The 19,485-nt window shown below is 34.7% G+C and overlaps 1 protein-coding gene across 2 annotated transcripts; it reads right to left on the bottom strand.

Annotated features, from left to right (window-relative positions):
* Positions 1–8,124: 8,124 nt before the first annotated feature.
* On the bottom strand, positions 8,125–18,565 carry LOC136849264 (uncharacterized). 2 transcript variants are annotated; one of them, XM_067122551.1, is made up of 6 exons: positions 18,346–18,565; positions 15,787–16,092; positions 14,127–14,278; positions 12,456–12,612; positions 10,151–10,345; positions 8,125–8,474 (listed from the first exon to the last, which is right to left on the bottom strand). In XM_067122551.1, the coding sequence occupies exons 1-6, from the start codon at positions 18,456–18,458 to the stop codon at positions 8,417–8,419; spliced, it is 981 nt and encodes a 326-aa protein (XP_066978652.1). In that variant the 5' UTR covers positions 18,459–18,565; the 3' UTR covers positions 8,125–8,416. The 2 variants fall into 2 exon arrangements, with proteins under 2 accessions (XP_066978652.1, XP_066978653.1); XM_067122552.1 differs by having other exon boundaries at positions 18,153–18,414.
* Between the last annotated feature and the right edge of the window lie 920 nt (positions 18,566–19,485).

Below are 19,485 nucleotides of genomic sequence, written 5' to 3'. Positions count from 1 at the left end.
GTTATAATAATGGTGTAGATAAAAATGTATTAGTTATAATAACAGTAAAATAACTCATTAGTTATAATAATAGTGAAGATGATAATTTATTTGTTATAACAATGGTGTATTTTTATTAGTTATAATAGTAGTAAAGATAATAATTTATTTGTTATAACAATGGTATATTTTTATTAGTTATAATAGTAGTAAAGATAATAATTTATTTGCTATTATAATTGTATAGATAAAAATGTATTAGTTATAATAACGGTAAAGATAATTTATTAGTTATAATAGTAGTAAAAATAATTTATTAGTTATAATAATAGTAAAGATAATTTATTAGTTATAATAATATTAGCTATAACTGATTAATTATAATAACAGTAAAGATGATAATCTTTTAGTTATAATATAGTAAAGATAATAATTTTTTAGTTAAAATAATAATAAAGATAATTTATTATTAGTTATAATAAATTAAATATAATTTATATTAATAATAGTAAAGATAATAATTTATTAACATAACAATATTAAATATAATACTTTATTAGTTACAATAATAGTAGAGATAATTTATTAGTTATAATAATGGTAAAGATGATAATTAAAAATAGTGGTGATGGCGAGTTAAAATGATAATTATGAGGATGATAAACACAATTAATTACGATAAAAACGAGAATATTTTTAATCAATTCAGTGACCGTTAAAAGTCGAAGTAGTTAAGTATACCTTAGTTTAACCAGACCACTGAGCTGATTAACAGCTCTCCTAGGGCTGGCCCGAAGGATTAGATTTATTTTACGTGGCTAAGAACCAACTGGTTACCTAGCAACGGGACCTACAGCTTATTGTGGAATCCGAACTAAATTTTAGCGAGAAATGAATTTCTGTCACCAGAAATAAATTCCTCTAATTCTTCATTGGCCGGTCGGAGAATCGAACGCGCCAGCAGAGTGCTAGCTGAGAACGGTACCCACCCCGCCAATGAGGAACTAGTCGAAGTAGTAATTGCGGCAGAAGTTAAATACATGCCGTTGCCTTTGACAGCAACCTCCCCCCCCGCCCCCCACATGAAAAATGATAAGTAAATAATATTGAAGATTTAGATAATAACATAAATAAATATAAAAATGGAAAATAATAAAAAAAATCGATTAAAGAAATAATATATACTGTACATATATGTGTGTGTGTGTATAATATGAAATTTTTCTGGATCCGCTGGTGGTAAGAATATAAACAATATACTAAAATCACGGCCTCCTCTTCTTTCTCTGCATCTTTTCCCACTTCTGTGTGGGATTCGACGTTACTGACAGCTTTCCTCCATCTGGCTCAGTCAAACACATCGTCCTCTGACAATTGCTTGTCTCTCAGGTCTTCTCTAACTCCCCGTAGGGGACCAGCACCGTCAGTGCACCTCATACGGTGCAATGTAGGCATTACTTAAGGGTCATTGCAGCGTCCCTTCGGCCGCTAGTTGCAACTGCTTTCATTTCTTGTACTGTACCTCCGTTCGTATTCTTTTTCTTCCATCTTACTGTCCACCCTCTCCTAACAATTGATTCATAGTACAACTGCGAGGTTTTCCTCCTGTTACACCTTTCAGACTTTTACTGTCAAATTTCCGTCTCAGCGCTGAATGGCCTTAGTTGCCCCAGTGCTTGGCAAGTATGCCTAAAATCTATAAATCAACCAGTCAGTCAATCAATCTTCTCTAACTACATCCATCCACCTCCATCTGCATCACTGTCTCCCTACATATGTCCTATCCCTTCTCATCACATGGCCATACCACGGTATAACTTTAAATAAATAAGGTTAGATGCAAGTTTCCTTGGCACAGTCTTTGAAGAAAAAATAATTCATATTTTTTACATATTTTCCAAAAGTCATAACGAGTACAAATAATTATAGTACTTGTACTTGTAGTGGCAAAAATGTTTTGCGACTGCTTCAAAACGTTGCTTCAGTGACCTTGGTAAGGTAACGCCACACAATTCTTGATAAAAATCAGTCAATCAAATACTTGCGTATAAAGAATAGGGACGAACTTCACTGAATTATTGTTATAGTGTCATTTGTATGACAGCATTTGCGTTACATAGCCATTAATTGCTGATGTATGTTTTTAAAAATCTAATGTTTGTTAATACTATAAAAATGAGAAAGAATTTGACATATGGTTATGTATACTGAGAATTATATTTTTAACAATATCCATAGGATTGTTTAGGGTACATAAATATGCACTTGCGAAGTGAACGTCTGGTTAAAATAATGATTATTTTTCGGGCCTTTCGTGTAAGTAGACGAGAATAACAGAGTGATGCGAAAATAGCATTTATTTTATTAGAAGAATTCGGCAACTTACCTGCTTATATAACGCTGAGTCTAACACCTGCGTGCACTATAACATGAGATCTATTTTGACGTAAGTGACATTGAAGTACCTGTTTATTTGATTCGTAATATTTTGTTGTTTTTATTTTTTTATGTAAATTTGCTAGGATTTTTGGTACAGCCCTCGTAGGGGATAGTGCCGTCATTGCACCTCATGCGGTGCACTGTAGGCATTACTTGAGGCTCTTTGCAGCGTCCCTTCGGTCCCTAGCTGCAACCCCTTTCATTTTTTACTGTACCTCCATTCATGATCTCTTTCTTCCATCTTATTTCCACCCTCTCCTAACAATGTTGTTTCATAGTGCAACTACGAGGGTTTCTTCCTGTTACATCTTTCAAACCTTTTTACTGTCAGTTTCCGTTGCAACGCTGAGTGACCTCATTGGTCCCAGCGCTTGGCCTTTGGTTTAAAAATTCTATATTCTGTTCTGTTCTACTGGTAGTACATTGTCTTGAATTCATTCAAATATTCTGTTCGAGTCCTACGATTTTTTTACGTCGTTTTCATTCCTAAAAATGCGATAGATATTTACACAACGATAGATTCTATCGTAGAAAAAACTGATTCTTATCATTCAGTCTTCCTTGCGCCTTCTTCATTCGAGACATGGCAGAAAGAGCTAACACTTTTGTCAGAGTTATAGACAGCTGCTCCTTCTCTTTGTCTATCGGGAAATGTCAGAGCAATTATTCAGACATTTCTTGAGAGAAAAAAGTTATATTCTATTGTGTTACACTTTCTATTTATTTTAGGTTAATTTGTGTGAGTATTTGATGTTGTCTTGAGAGAGAGAAAAAAAGGGAGTTATATTCTGTTTTTTTTTGATGTTGTCTTGAGAGAGAGAGAAAAAAAAGGGAGTTTATAGGCTGTTCTGTTGTTCTACAGTTCCTATTTATTTTAGATTAATTTGTGTGAATATTTGATGTTGACTATAATGCGTTTTTTTGTTGGATCGGATGCCGTGATAAACTTTTCCCATTTTTATTTTAACATGTTTTAAGGGATATGAGGTATATAATATGTGTAACTCCTCTTTTATCATCGGTCGTTTCAACTTCTACAGGTTTTTCCTTTGCTACACTCGGTCGTACACACACACACACACACACACACACACATACATACTGTATGTATACACATACATACATACATACTCCAAATGACAGAAATTCTCTGTGTATAGAGTTATTACTCTCATAGAGAACCTCATTAATATGAAAGGTTCAAAAGAGGAGAGATTCTTTATTTCCTTTATTCCATCTTCAAGGAACTATGGAGGCAGAAGAATATATATATGTGTATATATATATATATATATATATATATATATATATATATATATATCTTCATATATATGTATATATATAATTACTAAAAAGGACCTCATTCAAACTGGATGGTATCTAATGGAGTATTTATTCAGAAAAAGTTACAAGCTTTCTTGGACAAACAGTCATATATATATATATATATATATATATATATATATATATATATATATATATATATATATATATATATATATATATATATATATATATATATATATATATATATATATATATATATATATATGTGTGTGTGTGTGTGTGTGTGTGTGTGTGTGTGTGTATCTATGTATAATATCTATATATATGTATATATATATATTAATATATATATATATATATATATATATATATATATATATATATATATACACACACACACACACACACACACACACACACACACACACACGTAAAGAACGCATTAGTGGAATGATGGAAAGATAGAGAGACGAAGAAATTAAACAATTACCAAACCAGTCCCCAGATATTATCAGTGCCACTACATAATCACTGCTCGACATTTTGTGGGACTTCAGAGTTCTCTTGCGTAAACGCCATATTTCAGACCTTTAATAGTGCCCAAAGCTTTGTCTCTCTTTTGCTTTATGTTTACCCTTCCTTCTTCATTGTTATTGCCAAATTCCATTCTTATTTCTGGTAATGCAAGTTTGTCATGTTATGTGGATTCAGTGTTTTAATTAGATTTTAGTGGAATCTCTTGAACCATTTGTCTCTATTTCTTTAAACATCTTGATCATTACATTCTGTTTAGTTTTGTTTCTTCTTCTCTTTTACTAACGCCTCGTAGTTAATGCACGCAGACATTATGAGTCTTAATAATCTCTCTCTCTCTCTCTCTCTCTCTCTCTCTCTCTCTCTCTCTCTCTCTCTCTCTCTCTCTCTCTCTCATGCTTCGAATTCAGACTGTGCATTCAAGTCTTTGGGGTCTGAATGTCAAGAATTCATTGCACTGTTTAGAACATTCACACAAACTTGTATCCTGAATACAGCCAACAAATGTTTGTTTATTTTTTTTTTGTGTGGTCTTTTTATCCTTGTTTTCATATGATTGCAGTCATTTACCATTTTTTTATTCGTTTTTAAAATGAAGTTTTTAATTTTGTTGTCAATTTTCACCTCGCTTAATTTGTTGGTAATTCTTGTAAGTTCTTACATTTTCGTTGCAAGGGAAATATGCATGATGACTGGCGAGAGGTTGTTTTTCTACCAATCTTAGTCGGTGCAGGAATGATGGGTTTATTACACGGAATGTTAGTTAGCTTGGATTTACTGAAATTATTTATTACTGGAATAATTTATTCTAAAACCATGGAATTTTGTTCCCACATACTTTAGAACCAGAATGCTCATATTTTAGTTTAGTATTGTAGAACCAAGAGGATTTAACAACGTTTTACTCTCAGACTAAGAGTGAGACAGACAGACAGACATTTAAAACAACAAAAAATCCCCTTAGTTTTTTTTGTGAAGAAATGCAAGAAAAATAGAGAAAAAGATATCCCTTTGTTTGATCTTGATAATAAACAGTAGTCAGTGTTAAAAAATACAATGGTTTTCCAAATGGGTAACGAAAACTTGAGAATAGATTAAAATGAGAACCTTATTACATGAAGATCTTGGGCATGAGGTGTGTTCACCTCTTGACCGTGTACGGAATTGCTTTCAAGAATACAGTTGTTTTTAAGAAATACCTGGCAATAAAAATTTTCGATCACTTACTTTAAATAACACTTGGACTTTCCAGTCCTTGGACGAGTGACCGCCAGAAACAGGCAGGTCCCAAAAGCCATTCCTTAGGCACCTCGAACAAACCTTAGGATTTTTATGAAACTCCAAAACCTTCAGGGAAAAGTGTAGTATGAATGAAAAGAACGACAATTTTTTGTGCATTTTGTTTCTTTTACAGAGCGTTGCTTAATACATTTTGCTTTTCATATTTGTTTACTGGGCCAGTTTTCAAGTATTTAGAGTTGGTATCTACTGCAATCATCGTGTTTAGAAAAGTCATAATATTCTTGAAGGCCACGCCAATTAAAGAAGTTTTGCGGCACTCTTCAGCATAAAACTCTTGGCAGCGCCGATGGCAAAATTAAGAGTCGCTTGTTTGTGCGTGTGTAATATTGTTGTGACAAACGTGTGACATCAGTGTGGCATGAGTGTACAAAAGAGTACTTTAGCTTCATATTGCAAAATTCGGCTCTTATGCACCCCATTAGATTGAAGAATCTAGCTGCAGTTTCTTTTTGGCAAATATAATAATTTCGCAGTTGTCAGAATTCTTTTCATCTAACAGTCCTTGGGTGGAGAGCCTTTCAGGGAACGAACTCACCGTAAATTTGCTTTTCTTACATCTGATATTTTATTTCATACAATAAATTGCACTTATGAGGAGATATGTTATGATTTAGCGTGGTTTTTGTAAAACAAGGAAGAGAGAGAGAGAGAGAGAGAGAGAGAGAGAGAGAGAGAGAGAGAGAGAGAGAATAAACACCTGAAAAACCAGATGCTAGGTTACTGAATAAAAATATAAGTAAGTTAAGTAAAGCGTCATAGTTCGCTGTTAGGAATGTTATAAAAAAATCGATCACCAAGAATAGATATAATTTATTTGGTTTAATTATGTAGAACTTTGAAAACTTACTGAAGGAAGATGTTACTCAGGTCATATTTTTCGTCCTCTTTGAAATGATGTGTATAATGCAGTGAAAGTGAGATAATTTGAAAAACTGATCGAGATAATGTGAAATTCACCGTCTGTAGTCCATATTTTTACTTTAGTCCCCGAGGGGCTGGTACTAAACATTACATCTTGCGGAGCTCCTGCCAAATTTAGTGGCAACCTCTTTCATTCTTTTTTACTATACCTCCGTTTATATTCTGTTTCTTCTATCTTACTTTCTATCCTCTCCTAACAGTTGGTTCATAATGCAACTGCGAGGCTCTCCTCCTGTTACACCTTTCAACCCTTTTTACTGCAAATTTCCGTTTCAGCTTTGGCTGACCTTGTAGGTCCCAGCGCTTGGCCTCAGGCCTAATTTCTATATATTATTTTTATTCTACTCGTGGATTAAAGTAAGAACAAGCAAAAGACGGTAAATTTCTCATTATCTCGGTAATTTTCTCAGATTATCTCACCTACTGCATTATATTCACCATTTTCTGTATCGTTTATCCAAATAATATATTACATACATATATCTTCGGGGTGCCTTTTCCTTTAAATTTTCCCATTTTCCTTCAGATTTGTAATATATAAACATTCATTGAAAAATAAGTAGGGAAGTCAGCTGTTTGGCCGGCAGTCCCTTCATGGAAGGACTGTAATAAGCGAATATATACTGTACAGTGATTAGACGAATTCCGTTTGGTTTTACTCGGAAATTTAATATAGCGATCTTTCAGTAGTGTAGATACTATTTTCCTCTTTATTTTACCATGGGGCATGAATGGTTATAAAAGGGATTATTTATTTTACTGGTTGTTCAGATGCATAGATCATCAGTGGTATTTGATTCTCACTTACGGTAGTTTGTCAACCATCGTTTTCTGAAGTGGTAACATAGAAAACGTAATTATGAAAAACATATATTTTTGGGAGGACTAGGTTAATTTAGGAAGTCGAGTTCAAATTCACGTTAAAAGTCGTTTGTTGGACAGAGACTCCCTTATTGCCTTTGAAATCTCAACGTACATACCCTAGGGAAAGCGTCCCTGATGGCATAAGGCCGTCTTGGTAAAACTAAAGACTACTACCTTGGCCTGGTTGCCGCCATTCGCCGACCGGAATGTTTACCGTCCTTAATTTCTGTTTTTCTTTATGATTATGTCTTCGGTTTGTGGTTATGATGTTTACCGTCTTTTGGTTATATTTTTACGCTCATCCCCAAGGAGATGGTACTAAACACGGCGCCTATTTTGCACGTCAACTGGTTGTTGCCGAACCAGGGGGGCGCTGTACTTGTCTTAAATTTTATCTATTTATTATCTATCTATCTATATATCTACCATCTGTCTATATATATATACATGTGTGTGTGTGTGTGTGTGGAGAGAGAGAGAGAGAGAGAGAGAGAGGTATATATGTATATAATATTATATATATACATATATATATATATATATATATATATATATATATATATATATATATATATATATATATATATATATATATATATATATATACTGTATATTATGGTGACATATGCTGGAGTTCACAACTGCATCTAAATTAGCGATTAGAGTCCGAACCGGTAACAAACAACGATTTCCTTCCAGTTTATTTTGGAAAAGAAGTGTGGCCTATAATTTTTATTTTGGTTACCTTTTAGTTTTGGCACCACAAACATATACAGGAAAATAAAATGGCATTGCGGCGATGGTCGACTGCTTCTTTATTAAACAATATATATATATTTTTCCCCATCAGGAACTTTACCACAAAAGACATCATTATAATTTTTTTTTAGTTGAAAGGTACCTAAATTTTTAAGAATTTACTCAATTCTAAATATGTATAAGCAGTAAGAATGATAGTGAATCTGGAAAAAACGTGTGAGGTGCAAAATATACTCAGTAAATAACACAGCTTTTATGACAAGGAACGTTACTATCAGTAACTCCTATAATTCACGAAGGATCTGTCGTCACAAAATCCTTGAGTTATCCTTCACCACCAGGAATCCATGTCGTACACAGTTCCTTTGTGACCTTCATCATATTTACCCCTGAAAATAAAAGTGGTATAAGAATACTTCTTAAAAATCAATGTTTATATCCCTGAAAATAAGTGCAAAGTAGAATGTTCTGAAGTTACTCTTTGAACATCATTGAAAATACCAGTTAGAACAAATTAATAGTTCCTTCAAGACTTGTACTCTAGTCTTGAAAAATGCAAGGAAATACATTCATTCATAATCTTTACTATAATTACTCCTGAAAAATAAGAATAGGGATAAATATTAAAAGTTTTTATTCACAAAAAAGAAGAGTGAAAAATATGTCAAGTGCTTCCTCGAGTACGAATGTTAGAAATATAATTTTTCCTGATAGGTGGTTGACTTAGTTTTCCCTAATTTATCAGTATTATTCTCCCAAAGTCTGGCAATTAAGGGGCTACTGTGGAAAACCGAGGTTTTTGTGGCTGGGAGGATACGAAAACTAGCGAAATACTGGGTCTCTGTGTTGTACGTGATTGTGGACCACCTGCCCTAACCTGACCTAGGGCGCCATAAATCATAGACAGATTTAACCTGAAACACTTGAAACAAACCGTCACCTAGAACCCGGTTAGGAAGCATCTGAGAGATTTTGTCATAAAAGAAAAATTTCCAGAATTTACGAAAATTGTCGAAAATCATATTAATTACACTGCCTTATTACATGTTTATAAGTAAGCAGTACAGTACCATTTATTCTAGAAAATAAGAGTAAGAAACAATACTGAATGTCCAATCTTGGCTTTTGGAATAGTTATTCCAGACATATAGAGTAAGCTGAATGTTCCATCGTGCCCTTACTGTACCTATTCTTGAAATGTTCAGGGTAAGGAAAGTTATTAAAAGTTTCTCCATGACTTTACTGAATCTGTTCTTGAAATGTTTAGAGTAAGGAAAGTTATTCAAAGTTCATTTATAGAGAGACTTATGTTACATTAACCCCAGAAACATAAAGATCACGAAACAATAATAACATTCCTTCGTCGTCTTCGCTCAATTCATCCCAAGAAAATAAAACAAAAAATTGACTTACTTCATATTCTGCTTACTAGTTACAATTGCAAAGATGCAGTGCATTAACCACCCTAAAGCAATTCTCCTTGTATTTTAAAATTTACTTACATTTTCATTTATTTATTTGTTAATTTGTTAATTTTTCTTTTCTAATAAGTGATCTCTTCTTTCTGTATTCCCGATTATCTTCTGCTACTTTTTGTAAATGAACATCATATTCTTTGGAAGCTTGAATATCAAGTCAATGGTCCCTTTGGTGGGCTTGTTCCATATGAATAGGGTTCATCTTCTGAATAATAATAATAATAATAATAATAATAATAATAATAATAATAATAATAATAATAATAATAATAATAATAATAATAACAATAGTTATCATTAGAAGTGTGACACATTCCGTGTCTTCAGAACCCCAGCACTGGAGCCTGAGAGGAAAAGTTTTCATCTAGCTAAATGAGGTTTTTATCCTAATGGTGTTATACTTTTACGTATCTTGCTCCGAAGCAAGAAAACATTAACCTGTCCTGGTCTCCTCGCCACTTAAAAGGATGGCTAATACATTTTCGAGATCCTCACGTCAGTCATTCTGTGTACAGTATTATTATTATTATTATTATTATTACATTATTATTATTATTATTATTATTATTATTATTATAAGTACGTACCATACTATACCACACTTGGCACCCAGTGTATCCTTGGCCAGAAATTCCAGGACGTCTTGTTCTTCTGTCGTGTAAGGGATGCTGGTGGAAGGGAAAAATAAACCGCCGCTGACTTTAATTTTTGAATCGATTAGCTCCTGGATAATCTGCGCTGCTTTCCCCTTGTATCTTGGGAAGAACAAAGATCCGAACATCCTGTTCAAAACACAAAAGGAAAAATAAGAGGAGTTAAACGGAATAGCTGAGATGTTTTCAGATATTCAAGCAAAAGAGGATTTGTATGTACAGTCTCTCTTTCTCTCTCTCTCTTTCTCTCACACAGACTTATTATTATTGTTATTGGTGAAGAAATCCACATGGGTTAGGTGTAAATATAAATTAGATATATATATATATATATATATATATATATATATATATATATATATATATATATATATATATATATATATATATATATGTATGTATGTATGTATGTATGTATGTATGTATTTCTAATTTATATTTACACTTACATTGCTGTGGATTTCTTCACCATTTTAGTGACCCATGCTATTATGAGATGTTTATGGATTATTATTATTATTATTAGCTTGAAATCACTGTGTAGATAGGCTTGCATGGCAGTGGGTTCTGCTTGATTGTCATGATTCTGTTGCAGTCTCTCTTCACATTTCCAGAAACTGTCAACCTTTACCAGGTTTTCTTTGTGGAACGGTAGTTTATTTATAATGCTAACTTAAACTAAAAACAAGAGCAAACTTTCAGTAAAATCATAAGTAAACCTTGAGTTCGGAGTTTAACTGTGAAATGGTCAGTCCTCAGTGTATTTTCAGTATCAGCTGTTTGTTTTTACCTTAAAACTGAGTTCAGTCAAGGATTATGAAATGGTTTCAGAAATTATACAAAACTGACTAAGCAAAGCAGCAATACATTGATTTAACACATTCTTTAACACCCTGCGTGATCCAGTGTGTCGACAAGACATGGATTGAATCATGCAGACAAAACATACATCACAGATTTGAAGATTAGATATGATATTATCTTTAGTCACTCTAATAATGGTACAAATGAAAAAATGATTAACTTAGCAAAAGTAAGCGCAGTGTAACTGATTTTGGGAAAAATATATTACATATATCCTTCCCCTTCTCTTTTTCATATAACTTTAACGGATAATGGGGCCAGTGAAAAAGATACGAGAAAGAGTAGAAGATATATATAATGTAGATTCACTGGCGGAACCTCTAACGGTTGAAAGGTAAAGTTTCTGAACTGAATATTTTGCTCCGTGGAAACTGCGTTGAGCTCAAATCATTAATATCCTCACCTCGTGGTGGCAATTGTTGCAATGTCTTATTTAAGGTTTTAGACTCCTGCTTTATGGAGAGTTTAACGGGCTTACAGACATACAAATATTCTGCTCGTTATTATTGTTATTATTATTATTATTATTATTATTATTATTATTATTATTATTAGTGAGCTGCATTTAAGCTGGTCACGGGTTGGTGACGAAATCGGTCCCGGAGGCATTGCGATCTTCTAGGGCCTTTAGGCCTAATCGGTGTGGGTGGTTGGGGGTGGGTGTAGGCACAAGTTATTATTATTATTATTATTATTATTATTATTATTATTATTATTATTATTATTGTGGTTGTTGTTGCTGTTGTTTTTGTTCAGCATGTGGATACATTCATATGGATTAAGCTAAAGAGGCCACAAACTTGCGAAAAATCATGAAACACCAGAGAAAGGAAGGGTAATATACAGATACAAATGGAAATAAATAGAAATAAACAAATCAGCTGCTCTTAAGCCCGGAAAAACTGAGTGGATTGTATTTTTATAATTTGCCAACATTCTTATTTATTTATTTGTTTGTTTATTTATTTATTTATTTATTTATTCATTTGTTAATATATTTTTTCTTTTCTCATAACTGATCTCTTCTTTCTGTATTTTCTTTTATCTTCTGTTACTTCTTTCAAATGAACACCATGTTCTTTGGAAGTCAGTGGTCCATGTGGGCTTGTTCTATATGAATAGGGTTCATGTTCTGAATAATAATAATAATAATAATAATAATAATAATAATAATAATAATAATAATAATAATAATAATAATAACGATGTTGATGAAAGATAAAGCCACAGAGTTTGAGTTTGAGTCGATGTAATTTACATACTTTTAAATCAAAATACTACTGTAGAGTTTTCGATCGCGATTTCCTGGTAGTAGTACCTTAGGTTCATATTATGGGTATTTATGTGAAAAATGGATAAAAAGAAAAATATTTACCCTCTGTCTGTGGGAAGAAGGACCTTAGCAACATCAACCGCCTTACTTATATGTCTCGTGTAAACGTCAGGAAGCAATAAAGATGGCGGCCATCCCTTGAACCCGTTGAGTGGCAACAGTTGCTCAATATCGATCGAAGAAACTTTCAGATTTACACCTTCGAAGAGTAAGGCGGAGAGAGAGAGAAGAAAAGTTAGAATTTACTTCGGATTTGGTGTAGTGGTGGATTTTTTTTTTTTTTTTTTTTTTTTTTTTTTTTTGATAAGTTTCACCCGTTTGTTGATACCTGTTCGGCAGCTAACCAGCAGTTTGGTAAGGTATATGTTTACATTAAACTCTTCCACCATATGTAACATCTTGTTGCGGCTGAACTTTCCTGCAACACCTTTTCTGAAAGGTTCTTTCAACTTCCTATCACCTTTCCCAGTGTGTCATTATAGTTAGAGGCTCATGGATGATGCAGAGCAGCAGATTCAGGGAGAACCATATTGGTAGATTTAGGATTACTGTAGTGTGAAAACGCCATTAACAAAGCAAAGAAGGCAATTAAATTGTTAAAATTAAATACCTCAAACAATGAGATCTAAGGCTTTGATAAACAGTCTGCTGGTTAGGATATCATGAGAAGGAAACGCAGAACAAAGGAATGATTTTTCTCATGTGGCGATGAAACAGGTTTTCAGGAGAGTAAATGATCAAGACAAATTAGGCGTCAGGTTAAACGAGTGGCAATGAGGACCATTTTAAGGTTATTTTGAGTCCCCCCTAACATCAGTAATGGTTGATTGCATGGAATTGTATTTTTTTTTTTTTTTTTTTTTTGTCTTCATTCATTTGATTTGGAACATTGCGTCTTGTATGACAATGACCATAGCCATAGAAACTGGAGAAGAGTAGAGTATGGTAAAATCTGAGTACTGTGGATTTCAAGGGAAATTGGCATACTACTCAAGAGATGTAAATAAATATCTGAAACAGTCAAGAACTTCTAGGGTAATCTGCCTTTTAGTTTTCTGTAAAAGAAAACTGTTGTGCCGGCTTTGTCTGTCCGTCCGCACTTTATTCTGCCCGCACTTTTTTCTGTCCGCCCTCAGGTCTTAAAAACAACTGAGGCTAGAGGGCTGCGAATTGGTATGTTGATCATCCACCCTCCAATCATCAAACATACCAAATTGCAGCCCTCGAGCCTCAGTAGTTTTTATTTTATTTAAAGTTAAAGTTAGCCATAATCGTGCTTCTGGCAACGGCATAGGAAAGTCCACCACCGGCCTTGGTTACAGTTTCATGGGCCGCGGCTCATACAGCAGTTATACCGAGACCGCCGAAAGGTAGGTCTATTTTCGGTGGCCTTGATTATACGCTGTAGCGGCTGTACAGAAAACTCGATTGCGCCGAGGAAACTTCGGCCCATATTTTACTTGTTTTTTAAAGACTACATAGAGAATAGTTTTGTAAAGACTACATAGAGAATAGAATAAAATGTCATCACAGACCTGGAGTAAAAACGTCACCAACAAAGAAAAATATCAATGTTTGTTGGGCATCAGCATTAGCATTATTGTTATTATTACTATCCGTAATGGTTATGGATTCATATGAAATGAGCTAAAAGCGAGACATCATATTGTATATAATTCGAATGCGTAAAGAATACGTGTCGATATAGCTTACATAAGAATCGTAAGTGGTGTCTCCCGTTGGCAATAACCTTCTTGAGAGGTTGAAAGGCATCATTATCGGGGACACTTGTATTCAATATTTCCATCGTATCTGGAATGAAGAAAGACTTGTCCAACTGCCCCATATAATATCGCACGCTACACCTGTTTGAGAAATAGCGCAGACGCAAGTATTAGTTTTCGGATTAAGAAAGAGAGAACAAAGAAAACTGAGGGTGATGACTTGACTTTTCGCTCAGCAAGAGAAATGACAAAGGATTCATAAAGTTTTCGGTAACCATGGCCCTAATTTTGCTTTGCTTAAATGCAGCTACAATTTTCAATGTTAATGATCTGAGGAAGGGTTCAAATGATTCGCAAGTGAAGCTCAACCTACATTCACGTCATATTAAGTTTTCATGCAGTAGAAGTGCATAAGACTTCTTATTATTGTAATAAAAAAACAGTTTATTAACTTCTGCGCCATCTCGTGTTAACTACTGTAGAATCACAGAACTGTCTCCGTATGAGTCATATGGCCACTTATAACCATCTTAGTTCCTCGTTGGACGAGTCGGTAGAATTCTCGGCTAGCACTCTGCTAGGCCCGAGTTCGAGTCTCCAGCCGGCCAGTGAAGAATTTTAGGAATTTATTTCTGGTGATAGAAATTCATTTCTTGGTATAATGTGGTTCGGATTCCACAATAAGCTGTAAGTCCCGTTCAGTTAGCCACGTAAAATAAATCTAATCCTTCGGGCCAGCCCTAGGAGAGCTGTTAAGCAGCTCAGTGGTCTGGTTAAGCTAAGGTATACTTAACTTATAGCCCCAGTAAATCAGCATTATTTACAGATTTATTGACTTTGTAAAGCTAGAATGTGAGTGAAAAGGGCTCTCGAAAATTCCGTGCAATATTTTCTTTTGATTTTAACTGTTGTATCGAAGAAGAATATTGTGGATGAAGTCTTTGTATCGCGTTGATAAATCTTTGAGAAATATTGAAGTATTAGTTTTAAGGTTTCAAGTTAATACTTCAGTTTAAGACTTCTTGTCTGGGAATACAACTCTCGACAGTTCCTGTGTTATGGAATATTGACAACGTAAACTGATAATTCATGTATTTGTGGCAAAAATTCAACCGCTGGAACAGTTTTATGGAATACAAATAAAACAGTGTTTGAAAATTTTAAAATTTGGATAAAATAAACAGCGAAACATCAATAACAAAAGTGGATGCCACTGAAATACTGAATAAACGGCGTTAACAGATATGATCAAAGGTAACTGAGAAGCAATACAAAAAGTAATGCGTGTACATTGACAGAACTTCTCTCAAATTCTCTTCAAAAGGGAAAGAGAACGCCATTAAAGTGAAAGAAATGGGTGTTAATATACCCCATTTCAATACTAATTCGTGAAGCTGTGAGAGCAGATTTATTTTTGGGAAGTTTAAAAATAAAAATGAAAATTATATTTTAAGACATATCCCTTCTCAATATTACTTCGTGAAGTTGGGAGGAGAGTAGAGTTAGTTTTGGGTAGTTTAAAAATAAAAATTCTATTTAAGACATCTCCCATCTCAATACTATTTCATGAAGCTATGAGGAGAACAGAGATATTTTTGGTAAGTTAAAAAAAAAATTATAATTAAGCCACAAGGACAAAGAACACCCACCTGGACAGGACTTCCCGCAGCGGTTGGAGGAGCACAGACCTCTGGATGTCATCCGGATGACGAAACAGCTCCTCGAAGGAGAGGTCATCCACCCTGATCCTTCTGGAGGAGGAGATGACCAGGAGCCTTTCGAGCTCGTAAATATACAGGGGGTTTCTGCTGACTTCGACTCGAACCCTCCGGAGGTTCCTGTTCCTCAGGAAAGTAGAGAATTCCGGCACTTCCTTGTCGGTTATTCTCAGGCTTCCGTCGTACGGGTTGAAGGGCGTGACCGTAGGAAAGCACAATATTGCGTCCATGCTTTCTCTGGTAGTGGAAGGAGATTATTCGTTAGAATCACTAACGTGTATACGTGTGAATTAGGTGCATTCAGTCATGCACGTGTGTAGTGTGTTTATATATTATATATATATATATATATATATATATATATATATATATATATATATATATATATATATAAATATATATATATATATATTATGTATGTATGTATGTACTGTGTGTATGTATAATATGTGTATATATATATTTATATACATATACATATATATTATATACATAAATATATATATATATATATATATATATATATATATATATATATATATATATATATTATATATATATTCACATATACATATGTATACATACAACACACGCCTCCTTATCTCCATAGAGGTGGTTGGCCATCAGGTCTTGGTCTCTCGATTCTTTGTAAGTCTTTCCGGGTGAGGTTGCAAGTCACAGACCTCCCTCACCCTGGTTGCGACCACCACGGCCGCTTAACTGCCTGGTACGTAATTCACTGCCTAGACCAACGAGGTAGATTGAGTTTTTAACGGAGCACGCCCTTCCTCACATAGAAGTGGAGGATGAGTGTTGATCGGAACACGAGGCCCTGTCTATCTATATGCATGCAGTACACGAACGTGTATGTGTGTGTGTATATATATATATGTGTGTGTGTGTGTGTTTGTGTGTGTGTGTGTGTGTGTGTGTGTGTGTAAAGCCACCATACCTTACACCCTGAGGGAAATAGGAAATTATATATAAGTGCTTTTGTTCCGTGCACTATGCAGAAGTACTTATCAATTATATCATTTGTATTGTGTTGTGATGTTTGTTGAACAGTTATCATTCGCAGTCTAGCTGTCCTCAAAGATGATTACTTCAAAATAACTGCCGTTTTGGCATTATTTCGGAAGCTGTCATTTGCACAACCATGTAATGTGACACCTAGCTCGCTCAGCTTAGGAAAAACGTCAGCCAGATGCGAAAACTTCATAACTGGGTCGACCCAATCAGATGTTTTCCTTCGGGAGGGAAAAGCCGAGTCTCCATGCAAAAATCAATCAAACGTTTTGTTGTAAAAACTCCCCTATGACAGTCATATCAGGTCTCAAGATGCAGGTAACCAGAGCCGATTTCAAAGCATGGTTTCTGAAAACCTTGAGTTGACAAAGCTTCCTTCAATCATTTTGTTTTTATGTTCAAGTATGACCTCTGCTCTCGAAGATAAACAGGCCATTTGTAGATATTACTGGTAATTTTAGAGTCTGTAGAGTATTTATGTATAGACTGATGCCACTGAATCCTTGACACAGCACAGTTAACTAATCACAGGATCATATTTATGGACAAAATGGACAGCGACCATATAATCTTTAATGGCTATTGGGCATAATGAATAAGAAAGAAACCATGAGGGAAATTGTTTTCATGTGAGGTCACTGAAATTTTTTCAATTGCCAAGTTTTAATTAAAGCAACGAGTATTGGTTCAACTCAGTAATAGACGATGCCCTTCAAGAACCAGTATTTCAATTGATGCCTTTCGAGCGGCCTGTTTGCTCCGTAATGAAATAACAAGAATTTTTTTTATAGTAAATATCACAAATTACTAATATCCACGATTATTTTTTATCACGTAGAGTTAAAAGATGACTTTTGCCCATTTGACTTACACGTTCTTTTTACACTGTAAGTGATACATGTTGGCCTTAAGGAATACTCAATAAGCGCGGATATATTATCTGTCATACAGTATATCCTGTCATGTGAGCAGGTTGTACTAAAGGTGATATATGCCGATTCCTAAGATTGAAAGGTGAATTGATTGTGTAACTTTACTGATAAAGATTGGAGCAAATGCAGAATTGGGTGGTCAGGGTTACTGGAGGCCTAGTAGGCATTTCAGAGGGAATATGACCTAACCAGACTTACTTTAGCCTAACCTAACCTAACCTAACCTCGGACGCCTTTTCCAAACCTAGCCGAAGGGGCTTTGCTCCCCCTGGACCCTCCCAAGCAAGTCGTGACTCTTACTCTGCACTTTCCTAAAGATTTTCTCCACGATAATCTTACCTTGAAATCTGAAGTAATTCTCCAAGAGACAGTCATATGAAAAGTTTTTCAGTAGCTTCCCGTAACTAAATAAATCTTCATATTTTCAGAAATATAACGTTGAAGATAAAACCATCCCATTACACACACACACACACACACACCGTAGTGACACTAGCCGCTGAAGAGCGATAATACAAGATAAGCACCAGACCTCCCTTGTGGCGAAGCCCAGCCTGTGAGACTGACATGTAAACATTCGGTAGGAGGCAAATTGGTCACTTTTATCTCGACGGGAAATGCTAATGGAGACGGGTGCTTCGTCATTTGAATAGCTCTGTCGTGCCGGTTGCTGTTAGAGAGACTTTTCCACTATTTTATTGTTGGTTGTAATATTATTTTCAGGTTAAAGGATCTAAGGTTTTGCAATAATGTTTTCTGCTCACAATTTCATAGTACCATCCCTGCAATAATTTGCCGAGTAACAAAACATGTATAGCACACGGGTTTTAAATATGACTTGTGTCTCAGGCAGTATTTTGCAACCTGAGAGTTTGTTTTAAAAAGCAAGGAAATCTTATCGGCGGTAAAACACATCTTATCGGATCAATCTTGACTATCAGCACTTTGTGGTGAAGATCTTGTCTGGGTTAAAGTCAGTCGTTTATAGAGAATTCATCATTATATCCCTATTCCTCCTTCTGTCTCTCATTTCTTTCCTTTCCATCCTCGTGTTTGTTGTCCATAGATGACCCGCGTGGCCTTTTGTTCTCTCATGGGTCCCCTCTGCCATTTGTTAGGCCACTAGGTGTTCCTAGATCCCTAAGAAAACGAGAATACTGAATAAACTGATCATTTATAAACCAATGACATCGTTATTCCTAACTTAATAACTAAATAATTTAGGACACTTATTTTTACTACATCTCTGTTGAGATAGCAGATTGTACTTAACTTTACTTGTCACTTAAGAGACTGCTCATCTTTACTTGCTCATATCAGATTGTACTTAACTTTACTAGTCACCTATGGGAGTGCTCATCTTTACTTGCTCATATCAGATTGTACTTAACTTTGTTAGTCACCTATGGGAGTGCTTATCTTTACTTGATTCGTTGAGATTATTATAGTTGACATGAAGATGATGGGTAGTGTTTAGGAGTAATGGGAACGTCTAGGCATGGTGGAAGAACGGATGGGTAACGTATGATGTAAGTGAATTGCAAGGTGTGATAAATACTCATATGAGCACTTGGTGTTAATGATATGATTGTGCCAGTGATCCAAGACCCCCCTCTTCCGAAACACAGCTGGCAGAGGAAGAGAATTTTTCCCAGAAACTGGTATTAGAAAA

Source organism: Macrobrachium rosenbergii, chromosome 20 (assembly GCF_040412425.1).
Source record: "Macrobrachium rosenbergii isolate ZJJX-2024 chromosome 20, ASM4041242v1, whole genome shotgun sequence".
NCBI classification, from domain to species: Eukaryota; Metazoa; Arthropoda; class Malacostraca; order Decapoda; family Palaemonidae; genus Macrobrachium; species Macrobrachium rosenbergii.
The sequence above is the reverse complement of the archived record's forward strand: the minus strand, read 5'-3'. Positions and strand labels throughout refer to the sequence as shown.